At 40.6% G+C, this 19909-nt stretch overlaps 1 protein-coding gene across 9 annotated transcripts in view; it reads right to left on the bottom strand.

Annotated features, from left to right (window-relative positions):
* EBF2 (EBF transcription factor 2) overlaps positions 1 to 19909 on the bottom strand; it is a 143991-nt gene that overhangs the window by 29231 nt on the left and 94851 nt on the right. For all 9 annotated transcript variants that reach the window (XM_056362883.1, XM_056362884.1, XM_056362878.1 and 6 more), the window contains one exon: positions 6464 to 6545. In XM_056362883.1, the coding sequence (XP_056218858.1) occupies positions 6464 to 6545 (82 nt within the window). The remainder of the gene's footprint in view (positions 1 to 6463; positions 6546 to 19909) is intronic.

The following is a 19909-nucleotide window of genomic DNA, read 5'->3' as shown; positions in this document are numbered from 1 at the left end:
CTTTCCTTGAATTCTTTGGGAAATCCTCCCCGAGACCCTGAGCTAACGCAAAAATCCTGCACGTGGCCGTTGTTTCAGGAGTGGGACCTCCTAAGGCTGTAGGGGCACAGGGGTAGGAGATAACTCCTGTGTCACTGACGTCTACTCTCCCACTTTTACAGACAACCAAACCATGTAGCTACTTTTATAAAATTGTCATTATATAAAATAGCCATTTCAGGGTCTTGCCTTTGGTAGTCCTCTTGTTTTAAGGCCTACTTGTCCTGGCAGTTAGGGAGTTTATGGTATACAGCCTAAATTTATTCCTAGTCACTTTATACTTGACACTAGCTTTAAATTTTTTTTTCCCATTCTGATCTACCTTAGGATATTTCTAGAGAGCAGTTACGTCCCTTCCCAGTGTATGTCACTAAAGTGTTTGAGCCAAGCTCCCCAGTCACCTTAATGACCCATTCCTGCACCTGTCCCGATTTCATTTTCATTCTCTTTTGAATATAGTTAAACCAGGATATTGTGTTCCAAACCAGACATCAGTGGGGTATGATGGTACAAATGCATCCTTCTTTCCACTGGCAACACTTAACTGAGACATAGTAGAATCTCCTCTGTGGCTTGTTTTTAATAGACGATACACAGCTCTGGCCCCTCGCTGTCGTGAGCACATGAAGCTCTTTGAGTGTTTTTTCTTTTGCAGTTACAGTCAGCCCTTCCCTTACTCATGCAGAATCTAAAATAACATCACTTTTTGTTGGGTCAGTCACTCTCCGATGAAGAAAGCTGCCACCCAGTAATAGCTCCAAGCTCTGCTGATATTAGTTGCATTTGTTTCCTAATCTATACCTGGGAAATTAAGTCTCCCATCGTGACATTAGTCCGCGTAGTACCCATCTCTCTTAACAACAGTTCAGTGATTTCTATCCATAACCAAATCTGACCGTGAGAGTCTCTGGCACATGCTTTCACCATCAGTCTGGAAAGGATTTTGATTTAGACCAGTTATATTTTTTTTCTTGCTATCCCTTTTTGTTTCTTACAGTCTACGCTCCTAACACAATATTATCCCACCACTCCTACCCATTTTTCGTTTTCCTGAATGACACAGATCCTTCAGTGCTTTGTGTTAGAACCTAGCTGGGTCAATTCGCAAACACAGCCAGCTTTGCTCACGTGCCTGATGATGAACTGATCCAACCACTCTGAGGTCAGGAAGGAAATCTCCCCAGGGATACACCTTGTTATTTTTCCTTTCTCTTTCTCCCTAGAGCACCTAGAGGGGGATACCTGCCAGGAAACATTCCATGCCATGATTTCGACTGAAAACAGAGGGCAACCGCTGACCTTTCTCTTTTTGTTTCTAAAAAAGCATGTTGGTTCAAAGATGACCATTGTTAGTGCTGATGTTCGGTTGCCTTGTACCATTCTTTCGACTGGGGCACTGTAGGATCTGTTTAATCACTACGGTACTGGATGAAGCAGAATTCCCAATCAACAGGAGTCTAGGGTGTTAGCACCAGGTCTCAGCTGAAGCATTTTAGCTGAAGTGCCTCATCTTAATTCCACAGAATTATTGTCCCCATTACACACCGGTCGTTACCATTAAGTATCATTGGGCTTCAATCAAGTTCTCCAGGAGAAATCCTCATTAAATGGAGGGCATCGTATTATTTTTTTTAATTCTGTCCCTAGGAGAATCACTCGCTCAGAATACAGCAATGACAGTAATGACAATACCTATGTAAACTCAGATTTGCAGATTAGCTGAACTCACACAGCACTGTGGTTTGAACAGGCGATTTTAGTATGATTTTGTTTCAGTTTTCCACTGACAATCTTTATTCAGAAATATTTTAATTTATAAATAATCAATATTTGCTTCACTTAAATTCACGAGGACATATTCAGGCTGCATACGTATTAGGGCAGCCATCAAGTAACTATGAAAATATCCATTAGTTCTAGAAAGATTCCCTTTCTCTGCTTTAGCCACTGACAGACATTGGAAGTAGTGAGTGATTCACAATAAAATTATGTTATTACTGGGAAAAAAACCCCACTTAAATAAAGATTACACATCCTTTAACTTCTGAGGTACATTTTTTTCAACAGCAGAAAACCTTTGCATTTGATTAAAAAAATGCGAGTAGAGAGATTTTCATTGTATATTTGAAGCTCTACTTAATATCAAAGCAAATTTCAAATACTTACTGCCATCACAAAGCAGCTAGTGTTGCTCTCCAAACTAAAGAAGTATACGAAAAAAAAAAAAAATCCCCTCTTCAGGCATCTAGAGCTGTATTAAATTTACAGCGCAGTGTTAATGTGACCTTCCCATCCTTTCTCCTTCACCCCCCTTCCTTTTTTTTTTTAATGAGTGTGATATAAGTGAAATCTAACATTTAATCTAGTTTATTATATCGTAACTGTACTATAAAACATGTAAATTTTATAGCGTATCTAGAAGTGAGGCTGAGGCTAGACTCAGAGACTGGATCCCAGCATCCTGGAGCTTTGGTTATCAGCCAAACCAAGCCCAAACACTGCAGCTTCACACCCATCTCTAATCAGAAGCATTGACTTGACACTTTTCCAGACATGAGTAACCATTCTTCCACGCTGGAAGAACTCAATAAGATGCACTCTACAGCACTATTTCCATGCCTCTTATTTATATTTGCGTCTCAACAACAAAGCCTGAGTTTTGGGCTTTCATTCAACCTCCATTAAAAAGCAAAAATGTTTTTTGATGAGACCATTTCAGTTCCATGTTTCAGTAGCAACATAAATGAAAACTTTGCTATAAGGATTCTCTCTTACGTTTTCTTTAATAACCATTTTCAAAAAAAAAGTATCTTAAAGTGTCCTGGAGATCTGACAAGCACTACTCTATTGAAAATGAGTAATTTGGTTCTGCAGAAAAACATAGGTATAATGTAAAAGATACTCAACTGAGCATCACTGTAGAAGTCTGTTTGTTTAAGGAAAGTTGAATGTGTGGAAATGTTTGAAAGAGGAGGGCATTAATAACAGCAGCTGTACAAATAATTTATTAGGAAAAAAACATGAAGTTTTTCAATGTGGCCCAAGAATAAACCATAAAGAATTAAATCATAAAATTAATAATGTACCTTATTGCACTGTGCTTTTTGACCCTGCTTTTACTCTGTTCACATGTTCCTGTACTGGTAGGACCAGCAACTGTCCTTTCAAACCTAATAAACAATTCTGCACAATTATTACTTTGCCTGATCCCAATCTCAACAATTAAAATGAAAATGAACATGCTCACGGTGTGCAAGCACACCACTAATATTTGAGGCAATCGATCTTTTTTTTTTTCCCCCTACTTTAAGAGTAGCTGACAGACTGTGCTCAACAAGGAGCAAGCAAAAAAAGTGTTTGCTCAAATTTAAAACCAAAACCAAATAATGAAAAAAAAAAAAAAAAAAGAGGAGGAGGATCCAGAAGGCAAAGAGAGTGCAGCATCCTATTCCAGAACACTCTTCACTTTCGTTACATTCAGGGAAGTCATGCTCTAATCCTTAGAAACAAGGAGGTAGACAGAAAACAAGCTGTCTTTGCTTATTGGCTTTGCTGTTCATCATGGCTAATCTCCTTTGGAACACAGAGCTTTTTTTGCTCCCAACGTGTAAAATTTTAGCAACTGAACTACTTTTTGTATCTTTTTTTATACATGCTGACCTCCGTAGCCCAGAACAAAGCTCATCAACCGACGCATCCGGTTTTGAACAAGACTGAATGAAGATCCTGCTTTTGCTCAAGCATTTTGCAATTTGTCTCAAAGGGTTCATTTTTTGTCCTGCTGAAGAAAAGACTTGTCAACATTTTTTATTTTGACAAAAAGTAAGCTAAACCTAGTGGGTTTGCCTGATCTTGATTAATTTTGGGGTTTGAACTTCAATCTCACAATGGAACTCCAAGGGTATGAACTCACATGTGCAAAAGGAGTTTAAGCAAGCCCCGCAGAACAGAAAACTTTCGCTTGGCTCTGTTTTTTCGGCTTGGCATGTTGTAAGGGAGAAACCCAGATGAAGAGTGTATCCCAGCTCGTTTTCTTCTCCAATAAACTGCTGATTTTGTTACAAAGATCAAAAGCAAGGCCCTACTGTCTCATCTACAAGAGGCGTGCCAGGTGGAGGGGCTGAGGGATGAAGGCGCTCCGTCAGCAAGCGGGGGTGCTGCGAGACGCATTTCAGTTTCTCTGTTCTACGTTTCACTGGGAATTTGAAGATGGTTTGGTTCTACAACATCACCGTTTTGGGTGTGGAGATCCAGAGGTGAAACAAGGAATAAGGCTGATACCAGAGAGAGATTTCTGCTCCCCAAAAAACAGATCCAAAATCCTGCTACAGCTCAGCACCTGGTGGAGATCGAGGACTTGGGTTTCACTCGCCGTGGTGAGGGGGCAGCTAGTGTGAGACTGAAATTGGGTCTGAACAACTTCAGTGCTCAGGTGTGTTTGTATCCAGAATTTCTATTTTAGCTGTTACAACCAATATTATTTGTAAGATGGCGGCACCTAGAATCCCCAGGTGCTAACCAGGATGCCCTCGTGCAAGATTTTTTGCAAATTCATAACAAACAAAACAAAAGCAGGAGACTCTGTATTTATGTTTTGTTACTTTCCACAATCAGCCATTCTAGCCAGCTCTAAATGCTAAAAAGATCTATTTACATGCTATAAATTGAGTTTTCCTCTACTCTCAGATCTTTTTGCATTCTTGGCACATGATATCTATTTGGTGTGTTTTATTTATGGAAATTGACACTTGAAAAAAATAATCAGTATAAATTTCCTAACAATGAGCACCTCTTTTTTCTCATGTCTTATAATCTCTAAAACACGGAATGAAGAAGTCAGTGCAGTCTTTTTAAACTACCAATGAAAAAAATTAAGTTGGTCAGAAATTTTTCTTTAAATTTATTTCTGCTCAAAAAAAAAAAAAAATCTTTTATGTTTTTTCCTGGATTTCTTTAAAATTTCTGGAGCTTTCAGGAGCTTTCATTATGGAGTATTTCTCTTAAAAGTTCAAATTTTTTTTTTTTTGGTTGACAAAATTTACCTTCTGTAAATTTTTCATTGCTAGTAAAAGCAAAAAAAAAAAACCCACACTTGTCTGTGAAAATATGGTTTGGTGGAAAGTTTTAAACAACTCTGTAAACTCCTGTGGAGTTTTAATGTCATTCATAAATGAGGAAAGCGATGCAAGTGCCCACGCAATGAAACCTGAATTGCCAAAGCTAAGGATGTCACCGTCCTACTACAAGTTTTGTAGGTCTACAAGAAAATCACACATCCATCAATAAGCTAAAATCCTCTTTGGTGCAGGGATGTGACACCGTGAAGGTACAACGGGAATGATAACAAGCAGTAATAGCATTTACGAGGATAGCCCTGATGCTCATCGGTACATTTCAGAGGCTTTGGCTGGCAAAGCCTGCATGCGCTCTCCTGAACCAGGACCACAAAGTTGAGCAACCCTGTTTGGAGAGGTGGAAATACAAAGGCAAAATGGCTCATTAGAGGTCAGCCAGCAAATTAGCGGTATGGTCCAACCCTCTGACTTGCAGCCCTGGATCCCTTTCGGCAGCCGTGCTGCACGGGGGTTAGTTCCAGCACCACTTGCCCACCACCCCTCACGTCACCAGAGACCTGGCCACGTACCCAGCACGTAAAAGGCTTGAGCTTTTCCCTTTGCATTTGCATAACTAGTTACAGGTAAAATACTTGTTTATCAAACAGAGCTGCTTAAACGGTTAGGGTATGAAAGGTGGGGCCTGGGTCTGCCTTTCTCCTGTCCGCTGACACACTTCACCTCCTTCTGTGTTTTTATTAGCTGGTATTCACAATACATCAGCGACAGCTATGATGAAACCAGTGGCAGATTTCACTGCAAAGCAGCTGGGTCATCGTCCCATGGGTCTTGTTGCTTTGCTGTGTGAGATCTTAAAGTGGCCATCACTATTTTGGCTTCTTTTTTAAAAAAGAAGCTGAAAGGGAGGGCTTGAGAGTGTTAAACTGCAAAAAAAAAGGTGGAAAGAGATAGGGAGTGGAGGGAAATGAGGAGACTGCTTGTGTACCACATACAGAGCTACTTTGAAAAATTCTGAGGCTTCTAAGTATCACAAACATGATCCCTGCTGTGGGCAGCTGTATGTGCGAGTGCTTTGCCCGAGGGTGTCAAATCAAATATCCACTGCTGGTTGGTACAGTACATCACTTCCCCTTGGGGATTCAGAGTGGAAAAACGAGGAAAAAAAAATAAAAGGGGGTGTGGGGGGGTGGTGGTGTAGGTTTAAACACAACAAATGGAGAAAAACTTTAACAATATCCGATATGGCTTATTATATACTGTCGTCATATTTATTATGAACAACGTAGGAGAGAGGAGAGGGAAAAGATAAAAAAAACAGAGAGGTTAATGCTGAGCCTCATAAGACTTACCTGGAACCGCCTCATATCTCTTGGGTTTCCTGCTGTTTTCAAGCAATTCTGATTGCACTTGAGAAAAAATTTCAGGAAGAATCTGGAAAGATAAAGAACCATGTCACTTCTATTAAAAATAACAAAACAAGTGGTGTTATATTCTGTTTTAAAGTATATATTGCAGGGATTTACATGGTGGCGTATCAGTAGACCAGAACTGTAAGAACTTACCGAAACAGGAATTAAACAAACAAAAACAAACCCCAAGAAACAGAAGTTAATAAATAAATAAATAAATAAATAAATAAATAAATAAAAATCGGGTAAAGTACAAGCAAAGTGACTGTAATCAACTCTGAGCTGGGCTGCTAGCTGGTATAAGTCAACATATCTACTCCAATTTATGCCTGTTTCCTCACTGCATGTTTGACCACATGATTTTAGTCTCTTTCTTTATCTCTCCCTTGCATACAAGGTCTTTCTTTTGCTGTCTGAAGGGATTTTCCATGAAACAATGTAGAAGGATAATGTTATTGTAAAAATTACAAAAACCGACAGGGCAACTCTGAGGCAGATAAGCCTTGAAACTACTTAGAATGTATTAAAAACCAGAAACAAACACAGCTCCCAGAAGAAGCTGATGAGATTTCATCATGACGACGTTTTCAGTTGTTAAGATTTCAGTAACTAAAGCAGAGAAGCAGAACTGCCAAGAGTCCAGATTATAATCTTACAGAGATTTTGAGAGAGGATAACAAAAAACGCAACCTGAGGTAATACATGACAGCTCATGCTGTCCCAGCAGATAAACCTATTAACATTGTACAAAGTTCTCGTGCCAATTATTTTTGCCCTGTCACATACGCCTATCTTTATGTGTTATTATTCTGTAGAGTTTAAGCTTGTCACCTACACAAGTTGAATCTTCAGCATGCTTGGTTGGCTCACCCAACACCAGGCACTAGAGCATATAGATTTCACAGATTAGAAATATTAGGCAGGCGCTTTGCTATAAGCTTTTCCACAACGGTTTGTGGCAAACCGAGGGAGGAGAGGATTCATCCCTTTGTTATTTGATGAACCTGATTAAATTTGTGAATCGCAGAGGAAAAGAAACTACATGAAAAAAAATAAAACCGTAGTTGTTAGGTTAAAAACCAAATAAACGTGTCTTCAAAATTCAGACATAACAGGCAAGTATTTTTTTGGCATCTTCTATCGCAAGTGAAAATATTTGCTCTGATTCTTTTCATTTCCGTTCATTGGACAAAACGGGTTTAACTGCCACAATTAAAATAAAACAACAACAACGACGACTTTAAGATAGATTTTGAAGGGAAAAGACTTGGCTATAAGAAAAAAAAAATAGTTGAAGAATTGATTCGGAATACAAAGAACAATTTATTTATTTATTTCTCTTGCTGAGTGCTTTCCTTAAAAAAAAAAAAAAAAAATCCGCTTTTGCAGTAAGTTAAAGTCCCAGGTGAGCCAGGCCTATTTCCCTTTCTGTTACTATGACAACGATTTTTTACCGCAGTCCCTAAGTCCCTTCAGAACTCACACATTCATGCCTTGAATTAGAACTTTAAAGGAGAAAGATGTATATTTCCTAGGTTTACCAACAACAACAACCAAAACAGTCCTAACGCGAGACAATAAAGCAGAAACCCACTCGCCCTTGGTATTGCTCCTCTCTTTGCACCGCTCACGCCGCCGCATTGCTCTTCCATCCGCCCCAAACACACAAAGAGGCATCGAAGGATCTGATCCATTTATATGTTGCTTGAACAAACAAAACCCTTCGAAAACCTCATGACAATTGAGCCCACAAGAAAGACCCAGCTAACGTCATCCTAAACCACTGTTACAAAATGCATCTTCCAGCAAGCGTTTTAAATTAAAAAGTGCCATTTTTTTTCTTTACATCTCTCACAAACGTTTTAAAACCCCAAAATCCTACAGAACTTCGTGCCTCAGGAGCAGCACGGAGTGAATATATTCTATCAAATAACTCTTACTGACTCCTCACGCTAAAACCTGTGACCTCTTTTATGTGAGTGATTCGGTAAGCAAGATTTTATCTGTAAGAATGTTTTCAGAAGGAAAAATACTGTGCGTGCTGGCAGACTCAAAGATTCACAGGAGAATTGGAGCCACAAAGCGTTACTCACAAACACTCCTTTTTATCCTGCCCTCTTCTTACAGATACAAAAAAAAATATTTTCAGATATACAAACAGCTTATGTCACTGAGATCTACCTATGGAAGGAAAAACTGCAGAATGGAACCAAACTATACAAATGAAACCAAGGCAAGTAACTTTTAGATGAAAACCAATGAGCCACTGGCTAACTGATTATTCTGGAAGACAACTGCAAACAAAAATCCACAAGAAGTTGTTACTTTCGAGGAAAAACAGAAATTCAAATTAATCAGGAAAATGTCCAGTTTCCTTTTGAAGTTTTTTAAACGTTTGCATCCCTATTCTATCTAGATGAGAAAAATGATCAACGTGAAGTAAAGAATGAAGAAAATCAGAGCAAAGAAAGGTGCCTGCACGAGAACTTGCTGCGTCAGCTGAATGACTTGGGGAAGAACCGCGGTACTGGGTGTTACAAACTCCTACAAGGCAGAGAGAGAAAGGTAACAATGCTAAACGTATGTTTAACAGCACTCATCACAGAACTCTGGAACACTCCATGGCAACGAACTAGATTCATATTTTCTACTAAACATCTCCAGAAAATTCAGGTTCAGATCCCCAGCAAACGTAAATCAGCAGCATATGTGAAAATTAACTGGGATTTAATTTAGATCTGAGCTGATTCATACCGATGGGTATATCGCCCATTAAAAATACACAGAAAACCAAACTCTCCTTCTCTCTGAGCTGCCTGCCTCCTACGAGACACAGCGTCCTCATCGCTCACGGACTGCTTTGCAATAAACAACATCCAGCATGCAAACACGCGGAGCTTTAGGGTATTTAGTCAGGAAATTTAACCAGCAGCAACTTTGGGAGTCCCACTTGAGACAGTTTGAAGGTGCCCGACTTTCTGGAATTGCCGAGTTCCTCAGCTGCTGAAAATTGTGCACCTTTAAGATACTGCAAAACGGGCATCGGTAATCCTCATCTCACTTGTGAAAGTGCTGGCTTTGGGTTTTAGTGGCAGTGTTCATATATATTGCCTGTGCTAAGACATTTGTAGTTTCTGTGGAGCTCACTGGATATGCTGCACTAAGACAGTTTCCCCTCCTATCACCCCGGGTTTAGATTTAGTTTTATTTACATGCACACACAAGAGTTTTTCTCTTTCCTCTAGCTGAACCACATCTCTCTTTTTCTCCTTTCAGAGTTTCTCCAGTCAAATTCTAGCTGCAACTGGGCATCTGCTTGAAGTATTTGGTAGGTTGTTATATATACATATATATTTTAAGTGGTTGCATCTGGGAAAGGCATTAATATTTATTGCAGCATTAGAATAAAAATGACTTGGGGGGAGCAAAGAGGAGGGAAGGTTTAGCACTAAATGAAGCTGATTTAGGGGTAACAGGAGAATTGCAGAAAGGCTTTATTAATTTTTTTAAATGAGAACCTTTAGCCAGTTTTTGGCCTTAACTTAGACATATATCAAAAAAGAAAAACCAGAATTAAAAAAAATAATTTGTTTTTTTTCATGTTTCTTAGCTGGCCTTTGTTCCTCACTGAGGACGGCATTAGTGACGGGTTTAGCAGATACCTCTGATCCCCGCCAGGCAGAGCATGGCCCGCTCACCCCACTGACCAACATCCACAGGCACTGGGGGAACCTAAATATTTTAGAATGACCACCGCTAAAAATGCTGGCATTGCTATAGAAAACCCAATTAACTTAATGCATGGACATAAAATCAACTAAGATAGAACTATAGACTTATCCTTTTTTGTCCCTATTGTGTCTCTCATACAGTCGAGCTTTCTATCTACAGACTGATACACTGGCAGAGGTCTCAAAAATGCACCTTAAATTTCAGGATTTAGGGGCAGCTCTTGTAAAAGTTACTTCTCCTCCTACTGGGAGTTACCATCATGCCCAGGAGTTGGGTTGATGAATCACGTAAGTGCCCCTTTTTCACTTCACTACAAAGACGGCTGTGTTATCTCTAGGTGAGCAATCCTATCTGACTTTGTGGGAAAGCCGCCTGGGAGCGCTTGGATGATCCATGGTACGGCGGCAGGACAACAGAACCAGTTCCCCATCAGCAGGCTGTCGGTGGGCAGTGAGGAAGGGCTTGCAGCTCTCCCAAGCTCTTCTCAGGGCAGCTGCTGACCCACACGCCCACCCTGTCTGTGCCTGCCTGTATTATCAGGTTCTGTACCCACCTGAGGCAACTTACAAATGGGGCTGGAAACCTCTGAGAATATTTATCCTCCATCTCGGACAATTGAGAAGAACCTTAATCAAGTCCTGTCGGAGTCAGAAAAAAAAAAGATCTTTCTTGTGACTTCAACAGGACTAGACAGAAGCCCTGAAGAGCAGTCCCACAGGCAACAAAAGGTATAGGTTTTTTTTTTAAAAAAAAAAAAAAAAAGAAAATCCATTAATGTTTTTTTAAACGCCTGCCACAAGACCTGGGACTGATTAGTCTCACCACATGGAACCACAGAAATAGATAATATGCTTTGCGCTTTTATAGCGCCATTCTATGGGACTTAAACTTCAATTAATTCTGCCTCACAAAACCCCTCTGCAGCAGGTGTTGTAACTCACCATCTTACAAAGATGCCAGGGCCTGGAAACTGGGAGGGAATTACTCCCCATCACACCACAGGTCTGCCCCAGGGCTGGGACTAGGACTCAGATCTCCTGGCTCCTGGTTCTACATCTTAACTAACCTTCCGATCCACCTTTCATGCTTTCTTCAAACACAGGTACAGAATCAAGAGATACAATTTGGTTTTGTCTTGTGAGCAGACACTGGATACGCTTCTAAAACATCCCTTGTAAAGCAAATACCAAGGTAATCCTGTCTTGTTTGGGTTACTGTAGAATTTGGATTCATGACCTCAGTCGATTTCTGGCATGAGAACATGCCTACCATCTAGCAGGATTATGTTTCTCAGCAAATCCTATGATGCTACAATCTAACGAAAATATGAAGACATGGTGGCATTCTGCTTAAATAATTAAAGCACTTCCAAAAAGTCATAAAAGTGAACAAAGAAAAAAACCAGAAGCTGTTATTACAATATCTTTGCTCCACTTAAACAATATTAAGATTAAACATACTATGAACTGCAAAACTATCCTTACAGTGAGGGCCTGACTCCAGCTCCATCAAAGCTAGGAAATTCTGAGATCAGGGTCTCCCATCCTCCCCTCAACTCACCCGTGTGTGTCTTGGCATTGCAAACTCTGAGATAAGTGTGACGAGTAACCCTACCCAATGCCACAACACGAAAAAGTAGAAGGCTTTACTTGAAATGTCTTCCTTTCAAAGGGACTAGGTCAGATTCTGCACATACATTTGAAGGTCAGTGTTTAAAATCAATTAACTCCGTTTATTTGATATCATCATCTTGATTTTAATGAATATCACAGTAAAAGACTTCTTTATAATCTGAATATTTATCTCTGGAGTAATTTTGTTCTATTATGTCAGTGTGTATTATTAGGGAGCTGATGAGAAAATTTCCTACTCCTTTCCAGCAGTTATAGTCAATGTGGGATCAGGCATTGCACAAAGGCATTCTAAATGAACATACACCTTATACTGTGCGAGAAATGAGTGAGGTTATTACAATAATCCAGAGTATTTATATGATACTCCACAAACAGCAGCTAATTAATCTTCACAAAACTCCTGTGCATAAAGTGTGAACCCATTTTAGCAAACGTGAAAACCAACATATGTAGGTCAAAAGACTTTTCTGAGTTTGTTGGAGATTTTCTGTGAGAGAAGGGAGCAGGAGTCAGGCGATACGAGTGAGGTCCCAAGTCTAGGCCAGGAGAAGAGAAACTGGACATTCATTTGTCACTTGTTTTTTTAATAGAAAGACTCCAGCTGCACCAAAAACCATGCATGAGCATTATGCCTGCTACTCCTGCCCCCAACAACATCCTCATTCCCTGACGGGAAAAACGAAACACTTCTCTAGCCTCTTGCCTTGATTCCAAATAATTTCTTCAGTCATGGGACCATCAGTCTGGATAGACCTTTCTCCAGCTCCACAAAGCTGCATGCAGAGGACAGCCAGACTTGGCAAAAGAATTCCTCAGCTTGCATCAGAGATGAGCCAGGTGTATGCAAACTAAAGGAGATGGACTAAATGATCCTCTGAGGTCCCTTCCTCCTAAGTTGCTATGATTTTTATTTTTACGCTTCCATCTGTACTTTCTGCCCTGTACAGCCCCTTCCATCACCATTACATCTTTCTCTCCATCTCACCTGACTGCCCTCTCAGCTTCCAGGTACTGAACCTGACCCCCTTCTACAGGAACTTTTTCCTGTGCTCCACATTTTTTGTCCTTGCCAAGGTAAAGTCTGCTTCTGCAGAGGTCTAAAGAGTGTGGTTCAGGAGTAACTGCAGCGATGTTAGCAGGACTATAATGGTAAAATGAAGCTGGCTTCAAGTTGTGAAGCTTTTGTGGATTTTTACTTGTGTTATTAAATCAAAGCAGTTTGGACAAAAATCTATTATAGGACACAAAGATCCTTTGCCCTGAGTAAAGTCCAGATCAGAAGTTTTCTGTTTAGGCCCATCTTTATCATTAAATTAATATTTAATCAATCAATAACAGCAGGTTCCTTTCAAGATGCTCACAATACAAAGCATAAGAAGACACGCAGATCTGGTTAAGTGTGATGGAGAACAGGTGAAATTAGTGCTTTTGTTTCAAAAAGGGAGAAAAGCTCAAAAAGAACTTGAAAGTACCACAAGGCATTGTTTCGCTAAAATAAGTTGGAAACATCAGACAATTTTAAGTATCAAAACAATTCTGTTTTCCAAGGCTAACAGCCTCATGCCATTTACCAACATCTACTGCTCAACATCCTGCTTTCTTTTTCCCCACGCTTAGTCAATCACTCCAAGTCAGATTTTAGGTTTAAACTTTAAGTTTTGATGTGGGACCATTATTTAGGGCCTCTTTTTCTGTGCAGGCCTGAAATACCACCGTGAAACACCATGGGAAGGCAGAAGACTATTGCTAGTAGAGTGTCCAATTTGTACGGCCTCTGGCGCCTTGCAACACTGAGCTCAGAAAAGCTAATGCCAGAGGTGGATGAGAAAATAGAACAAAAAATGGGTTAGTGGTCCAGCTAAGGCAGGCCAACAGATCAGACTGCCTTAAAAGTCCAACTTAAAATTACAGGATGGCAGTACCCTTCTTAAAATTGCTCCTAATTACGATTTGCTTGCCATGCCAAGAGGTCCTGATCGCACTTGGGTACCTAACAGTCTGTGCAATGTATTAAAGAAGATACTAAATGGAAGTACTGATATCCTGTAAAATGGAAGTACTGGTACCCTGTATTTCAGACGGATCAAGAAAGAACACTGCACCTTGAGCTGACAGCAATGGTTGGACTTGTAGGCTTGTCTGACTCCCACTCTCATGCCTTAACCACAGCACAATTCCTCCTCGAATATCCCATCTCTCCGCAGCCTAGAACACTGTATTTCCCTCTGCCCTCTATTGTGTGGCTTTTTTTTTAAGAGGTTAGCTTCCAAACTAATAGTAACTGGATGTAAACCTGCAGTATGTCACCCAAGCCCAAAACACGTCAGTAAATTTGATATTTATATTCTGCACATTTTCCACCTTCTGCACAATTTTCAACTCTGAAGTATTTTCTGTTCCGCTCTTCCTGAGCAGCAGCGGGCACACACATCCACAATGGCAATTCACACTCATTTGGTAAATACTTACTCTGTCTTGCAAAGTGATCCCATTTTCAAGAAATGAGGGTAGGGGGAGAGTGCACTGCCGGTTATACAGACAGTCATTTCTCGATGCTGAACGTAGTTATTTGGCATGGCCACATTTGCTAGGGAAAAAAAAAATCTCCAAGGAAAACCTCCTTGTTTGTGCACTCTGATGAAAACCTGACACCATTAATGAAAATAATAATTGAACTCTATGGGCTCGAATTGAAAATGAAACACAACACTAACAGCGTGTTTGTAATTGCAATTGTTCTCCAAAAAGTCTTTGGAGGACTCTTTGCAATCTGAGCAGTTTCCCTTTTCCTTTGGGTTTTCCTCCTTCCTCCCACACCAAAACTTTCCAGTAACTTAAAAGACAATGGCTAAAAGCTTAGTTATACTGTAAGATCCATATTATTCATGCCATTTGGCACAGGACCAAATGCCATAGCATAATCAAAAGTCAATAGGCAGGGAGGTAATAGAGTAGAGGATTGGGCTGACGGGCTGTTGAAAGGGACATTCAGATAATATTCCCTGGTTTATTACAGTATCTATGGGCTCCAACTGTGCTAAGCATTGCACAGTCACGTTGTGAAATTGTTATTGGAGAGAAGATACACAAAGGACAGGAGGAAAAAAAGGCTTTCATACACATTTCACTGACGGGGAAGTCAAGGCATCTAGAAATTAAGTGACTTGCCCCGCAGCACAGATCAAGTTGCTCCTCCAGCCAAGAGCCATGTCCCATTCCTGCAAGTCCATGTTTGTGATTTTACTGGTTCTTTTTAATAGTGACAAAAATTTCATGGAGCTCACTGCCTCAGAACATAACACCCAGCAGGATTCTGAAAACACGGCCAAATTTTTCTTCATTGCACTTAATGTCAGCCTCAGCAGAACGGCTACGGTTTGGTGCCGGACTATATCACGCCGACGCGGGCCTGACGATGCTGTGCGATACTGGCTAAATCTATTCATTCTTTGGTACCAATTTGTCCTCAGAGCTCTACACAGGTGCAGATTTACCCCAAATTCTACTTTTCAAATGCCGCGGATCCCAGAAAAGGCTTACACAGGTGTTAAATGAGCACAGAATCCATCCCCACTCATTTTTTTTTTCCATAGCCAGAGAAATCTACAATTCCTTTATCTTTTTGCTCTTCTATCCTCCTATTCCATTGCTCTCCAAAAATATCTGCCCATTGAGCCATGCTAGGCTGAACAGTGAGCACCAATTACACCAATAGCCTTTTTGCTGCTGAGGGGTCTGCTGGTTTTTACTACTTCTGCCAGATGGCAGAGGCCGGCACATAAAAACTCTCTCCCCTGCAGTTAATGCAGAACTTGGTAATAACTTTCCAGTGACTCCAAGAGATCAGAAAGTTGCGCTGATGTGGATGTTAGAGACGAACCAAGGTTAGGCACCTATTTTACACCTGCCAGAGCGGATATCACTCAGCTGAAAGCTCTCCCTCATTTAAGAAGGCAAGAGTATTGCCTGTCCCTAAACTGTTTTTGTCTAGAATAAACATGCATTCATTTGCTAAAGAGGCAAATTTACATCCCGGTGACTCGGGTCCACGAACATTTTGCCTCCTCCCTTTCCTGAGGTCTATTCACTCGGTCGATTTGCACCTATTGTACTTCTGGGTCTAGTCACAGATGACCTTGAATCTGAACATTGGTGTAACGATATATTCCTATGACAGATTTATAGATTGGCAGATAGGGGTGCATTCAGCGCATTCCTTCCCTAAGACAGGACAGCATCCAATGTTTGTTAGCATCATTAAACTAAAACTGACTTTTCACCTGCTCCCATACCATATGCAGCTGCAAATTTTTAAATTAAACTATGAAGCCATGCATAAATTTACATATATTACAGACTAGCCTCTCCATTTAACATGCAAATGTACTCCAATGTTTCAGAACACCTTCTGTCGCTAATTAATTTGCTGAATTATAATTAGACTAATCCTGCATAATTAATAAGCACAGATTTTTTTTTAATTTCTAAGCAGCTTGATGAGATCATTCACTTCCTTCTATAAACTGCTAAGTAACTGTTAAAAAAAATCTGGAAAGAACATATGTGAAAAGGTATGTTTGATGTCGCATACAAATTTAAACTAGCGGGCAAGCTTCAAGAAAGTCAAGATTAATATAGGTATATGGTTGAAGCAAAGAGACCGTCCGCACATTATTTTCAAGGGGCATGGACCAAGATTTTCTGCTTCTATTTTATTCCTTTTGCTTTTACCCATCGGACCTTCCAAGATCATAGACTGAGACAGAAAAGGATTACAGAACCGTATGTAGTATTAGGAGATGTTATGATATTAACACACCATTGTATATCAAAACACTCTCCCTGTACATGCTGTGTGTGGATAAGCTCCTTTGATGGTATTTGGAATTGTTTTCATTTCGGCTGCCAAAAGCAACGGAGATCATTCTAGTGAAACAATTAAGTGCTATTAGCACTGGATTCATTCTCTAATGATTAAAATGAAGGGTCTTGCTTTAATGTTGAAGAGCTTGGATTCAGAGGAATATGCATGCCAGTATGTTTTTCAAAATGTGCAGTGTTACGGGCCGCAGACGAGGGACTCTACTCCTGATGCACAGAACAGCCCTCGTGTATGAAAAGGCCAAGTCCTAAGATCCCACCCAGCAATTTAATCGTGCAGAGATAGAAGGAAAGAACATATACACATACTGTCTGTGATGTCGTTTGCTAATTACTGTATTTATTTATACACTTTTTGATGTATATTTTAGCTCGATTGCTAACATCTTGTTTAGTCTTCCCTTCAATCTTTCTCAAACGCAGCACCCGCCAGCCTCACTGGGCGTTTGCTTCCACTGTTAGTAAGCAAAATCTGAAACAAGACCTCACGCTTCAACCCAAACAAAGGAAGCTAGAAGAAAAATATTAATTCCTCTGGTAGGAGATCACTGAACCACCTAAAGCCTTCAAAGGTGGCTCATCTACTACAAACAATATACGTAAAATACTTATCAGACGCTTCTGCCTGAAGTCTCTGGTTTTTTATTAATTTGGACAAGTGTCCTCCTTCGGATATACTGTTTAAAGTGGTTTGGGTTCTACATATACATGCATAAATAGAAAATTTAAAAGAGACCTGGCTTACACAGGACAAGTTTTTGGCACTATGTGCCAACCAAGCTACTTTCTAGTATTTTCTACTGGACAGTCAATGGGAAATAACTTAATTAAAAAAAAAAAAAAAAAAAGGCAAAAACAACAACTTTTTTTCCCCAAGGAAGACTGGAAATTATTCTGCTGTGCTTCAACTTGTTGCAGATCTCCTCAGAAAAGATAGGTGCTTGTGAATGGCACGTGTTTAACAAAGACCTCTCTTTAGGAGAAGAAACCATCTCAAAATTAAACATATAGAGGAAATGCACACTTGGAATCCCATCCACTCACAAAGCATAGCAATACCAGGAGAGCCGTTCGTTGCGGCAGACTGCCATGGGACTAAAGGACTCGAAACATGGACTAGCTCCTCTCCCAGTTCTGTGTTATAGATTTACAGACAGCCCCAATACACGTTGTTTTCCTAACAGCCACTGAACATATCTCCAGATGACAAAGGAAGCTGAAGAGGAATGAAATGAGTAACGCAAACATAAAACATCTATCTGTCTCGTACATCTCCATTCCTTAAGTTCCTATACCCCAGCTCAGCAGACACAGAAGATGTAATGAGTTAAAAAAAAAAACACCACAGGATTGGATCTGTGTTTTTTTCCCTCCTCGTTTCTGCCTGCACCTCGTTTTAAACCATGGATGAATTGGCCCAAAGATATATAGGTCACATGGCTGAGGCAGAAATAGAATCTGTATCTCCAGAGCCACACTGCCGGGTACACGAGCGAGTCACTGAAATTCTTTAAAGCTCTTCTTGTTTGGTCAGAATAAGATAATTTGCAGCCACAGCATATAGCCAAAACCAAATGTTAGCATCCACATCTTTCAGAATATTTCTGATGTCTGGCACTTCCTACCATTTCCCAGTTCTTTGACCATGGAATCTGCCACAGCTGATACGCTTTTGCACTTTGTTATTGTTTCAACTCCTGAAAAAAAGATTGTGCATGCACACATATGCCTATGTACAGAGATGAGATTTTGCTATAAAGAGAAAAATTCTGAACTCTGAAACCCAATTTTCCCCATGTTTTAGCATATATCCTCAGAAATCAACTGATTTTCCAAAAGAAAAGAGTTAATATTTTAGACACATATGCACCATCTTGCATTTATGAAGATTATGAAAATTTCTGGTGTGCAGTAAATAAAAACATTTTAAAGCAATTCCACCTTTCACTGCAAACATTTCATTCATGTCTGCTTACTAGCCTCCAAATTAATTAACCTTTTCAGTACTGCAGCACATATGTACCAGAGGCCAAAAAAGCTGCAGCGTTTTGGGGTATGAGCTCTGTTAACTGGTGACGGTCGAGCCTCGCACAAGCCGGTTTAGTTTGAAGGAACACCCCCCAGTTGATATGCCGCCCCAGGTCCTTACCATGGGCCTGCCCTGGAAGGGTTGGGGGGCTGGGGGGGTGCAGAAGAAGGGCAAATCTACCTCCCTTTGCTGTAGTATCTCCGCTGGGGTTTTGACTCCTCAGTTATTTCAGAGCAACCGTCTTACCCTGAGAAGTGATTACGGCTATGAAGATACACAAGATATGTTTTCAGTGGGCTCACTGTGAGGCCCTTTAGAAATTACCACTGTGGGAAGGTACACACATCCCCCCCACCCCCCTCCCGAATCCAGGGGGTCCAAACGCCAGCGTGCAATTTCTCTGGGCTCACAATTCAAAACGGCGACTGCACACCCACACCCAAGCTCAAAGCAGAGTTTTCATGCAAGAGCAGCCACTTGGTGCACCTGCACGCAGCGTCAGACTCAGCATCCAAATTGGCAGTGTCCAAATGCAGCCAGGATTTCCATTATATATATATCTATATATATCTATCTCACCAAAGCCGTGCTCCTTTGAAGTGCCCTAAATCGGGCACCCAGAAATCACGACGAGGTAAAATTCAAACACTTGGGCAATCAGTTTGCTATAAACTCACGGCTGCAGCAAGTTATTTTGCCTCTGGCAAATACTTCATGCTACAGGAGAAATTGCCTCTCTTCCCTCCATCCCTCTCTCTCTCTCCTGCGCACACCCACCCACCCCATGTTGACGGCGCAGTGATGTTAACAGGAGAGGAAAATTGCTTCCTGACCTTTCCAGTGATCAATTTACACCCTGAAGCATGAGATTGGTTTCATTTTAGTGTGTCTATGTAATACCTATTCCCACATCACTTTAGACAATGCAAAATTTGCCGTTCCCTCGAATGGGTGCACGCGTTGGGGTCTGGGTTTAGCCGTGGCCTCCTGCAAGACCCCTGTCTGGTCAGTGAGCTGTCCCTTTAGCACAGCCAGCGGTGCTCACGCTTTTGTGGTGAAGGTCATGGTTTTGATGTACCCCTTGATCGCTACAGCTTATCTACGTGTATA

The sequence above is a fragment of the Falco biarmicus genome, chromosome 18 (genome assembly GCF_023638135.1).
Source record: "Falco biarmicus isolate bFalBia1 chromosome 18, bFalBia1.pri, whole genome shotgun sequence".
Classification (NCBI taxonomy): Eukaryota; Metazoa; Chordata; class Aves; order Falconiformes; family Falconidae; genus Falco; species Falco biarmicus.
The sequence above is the reverse complement of the archived record's forward strand: the minus strand, read 5'-3'. Positions and strand labels throughout refer to the sequence as shown.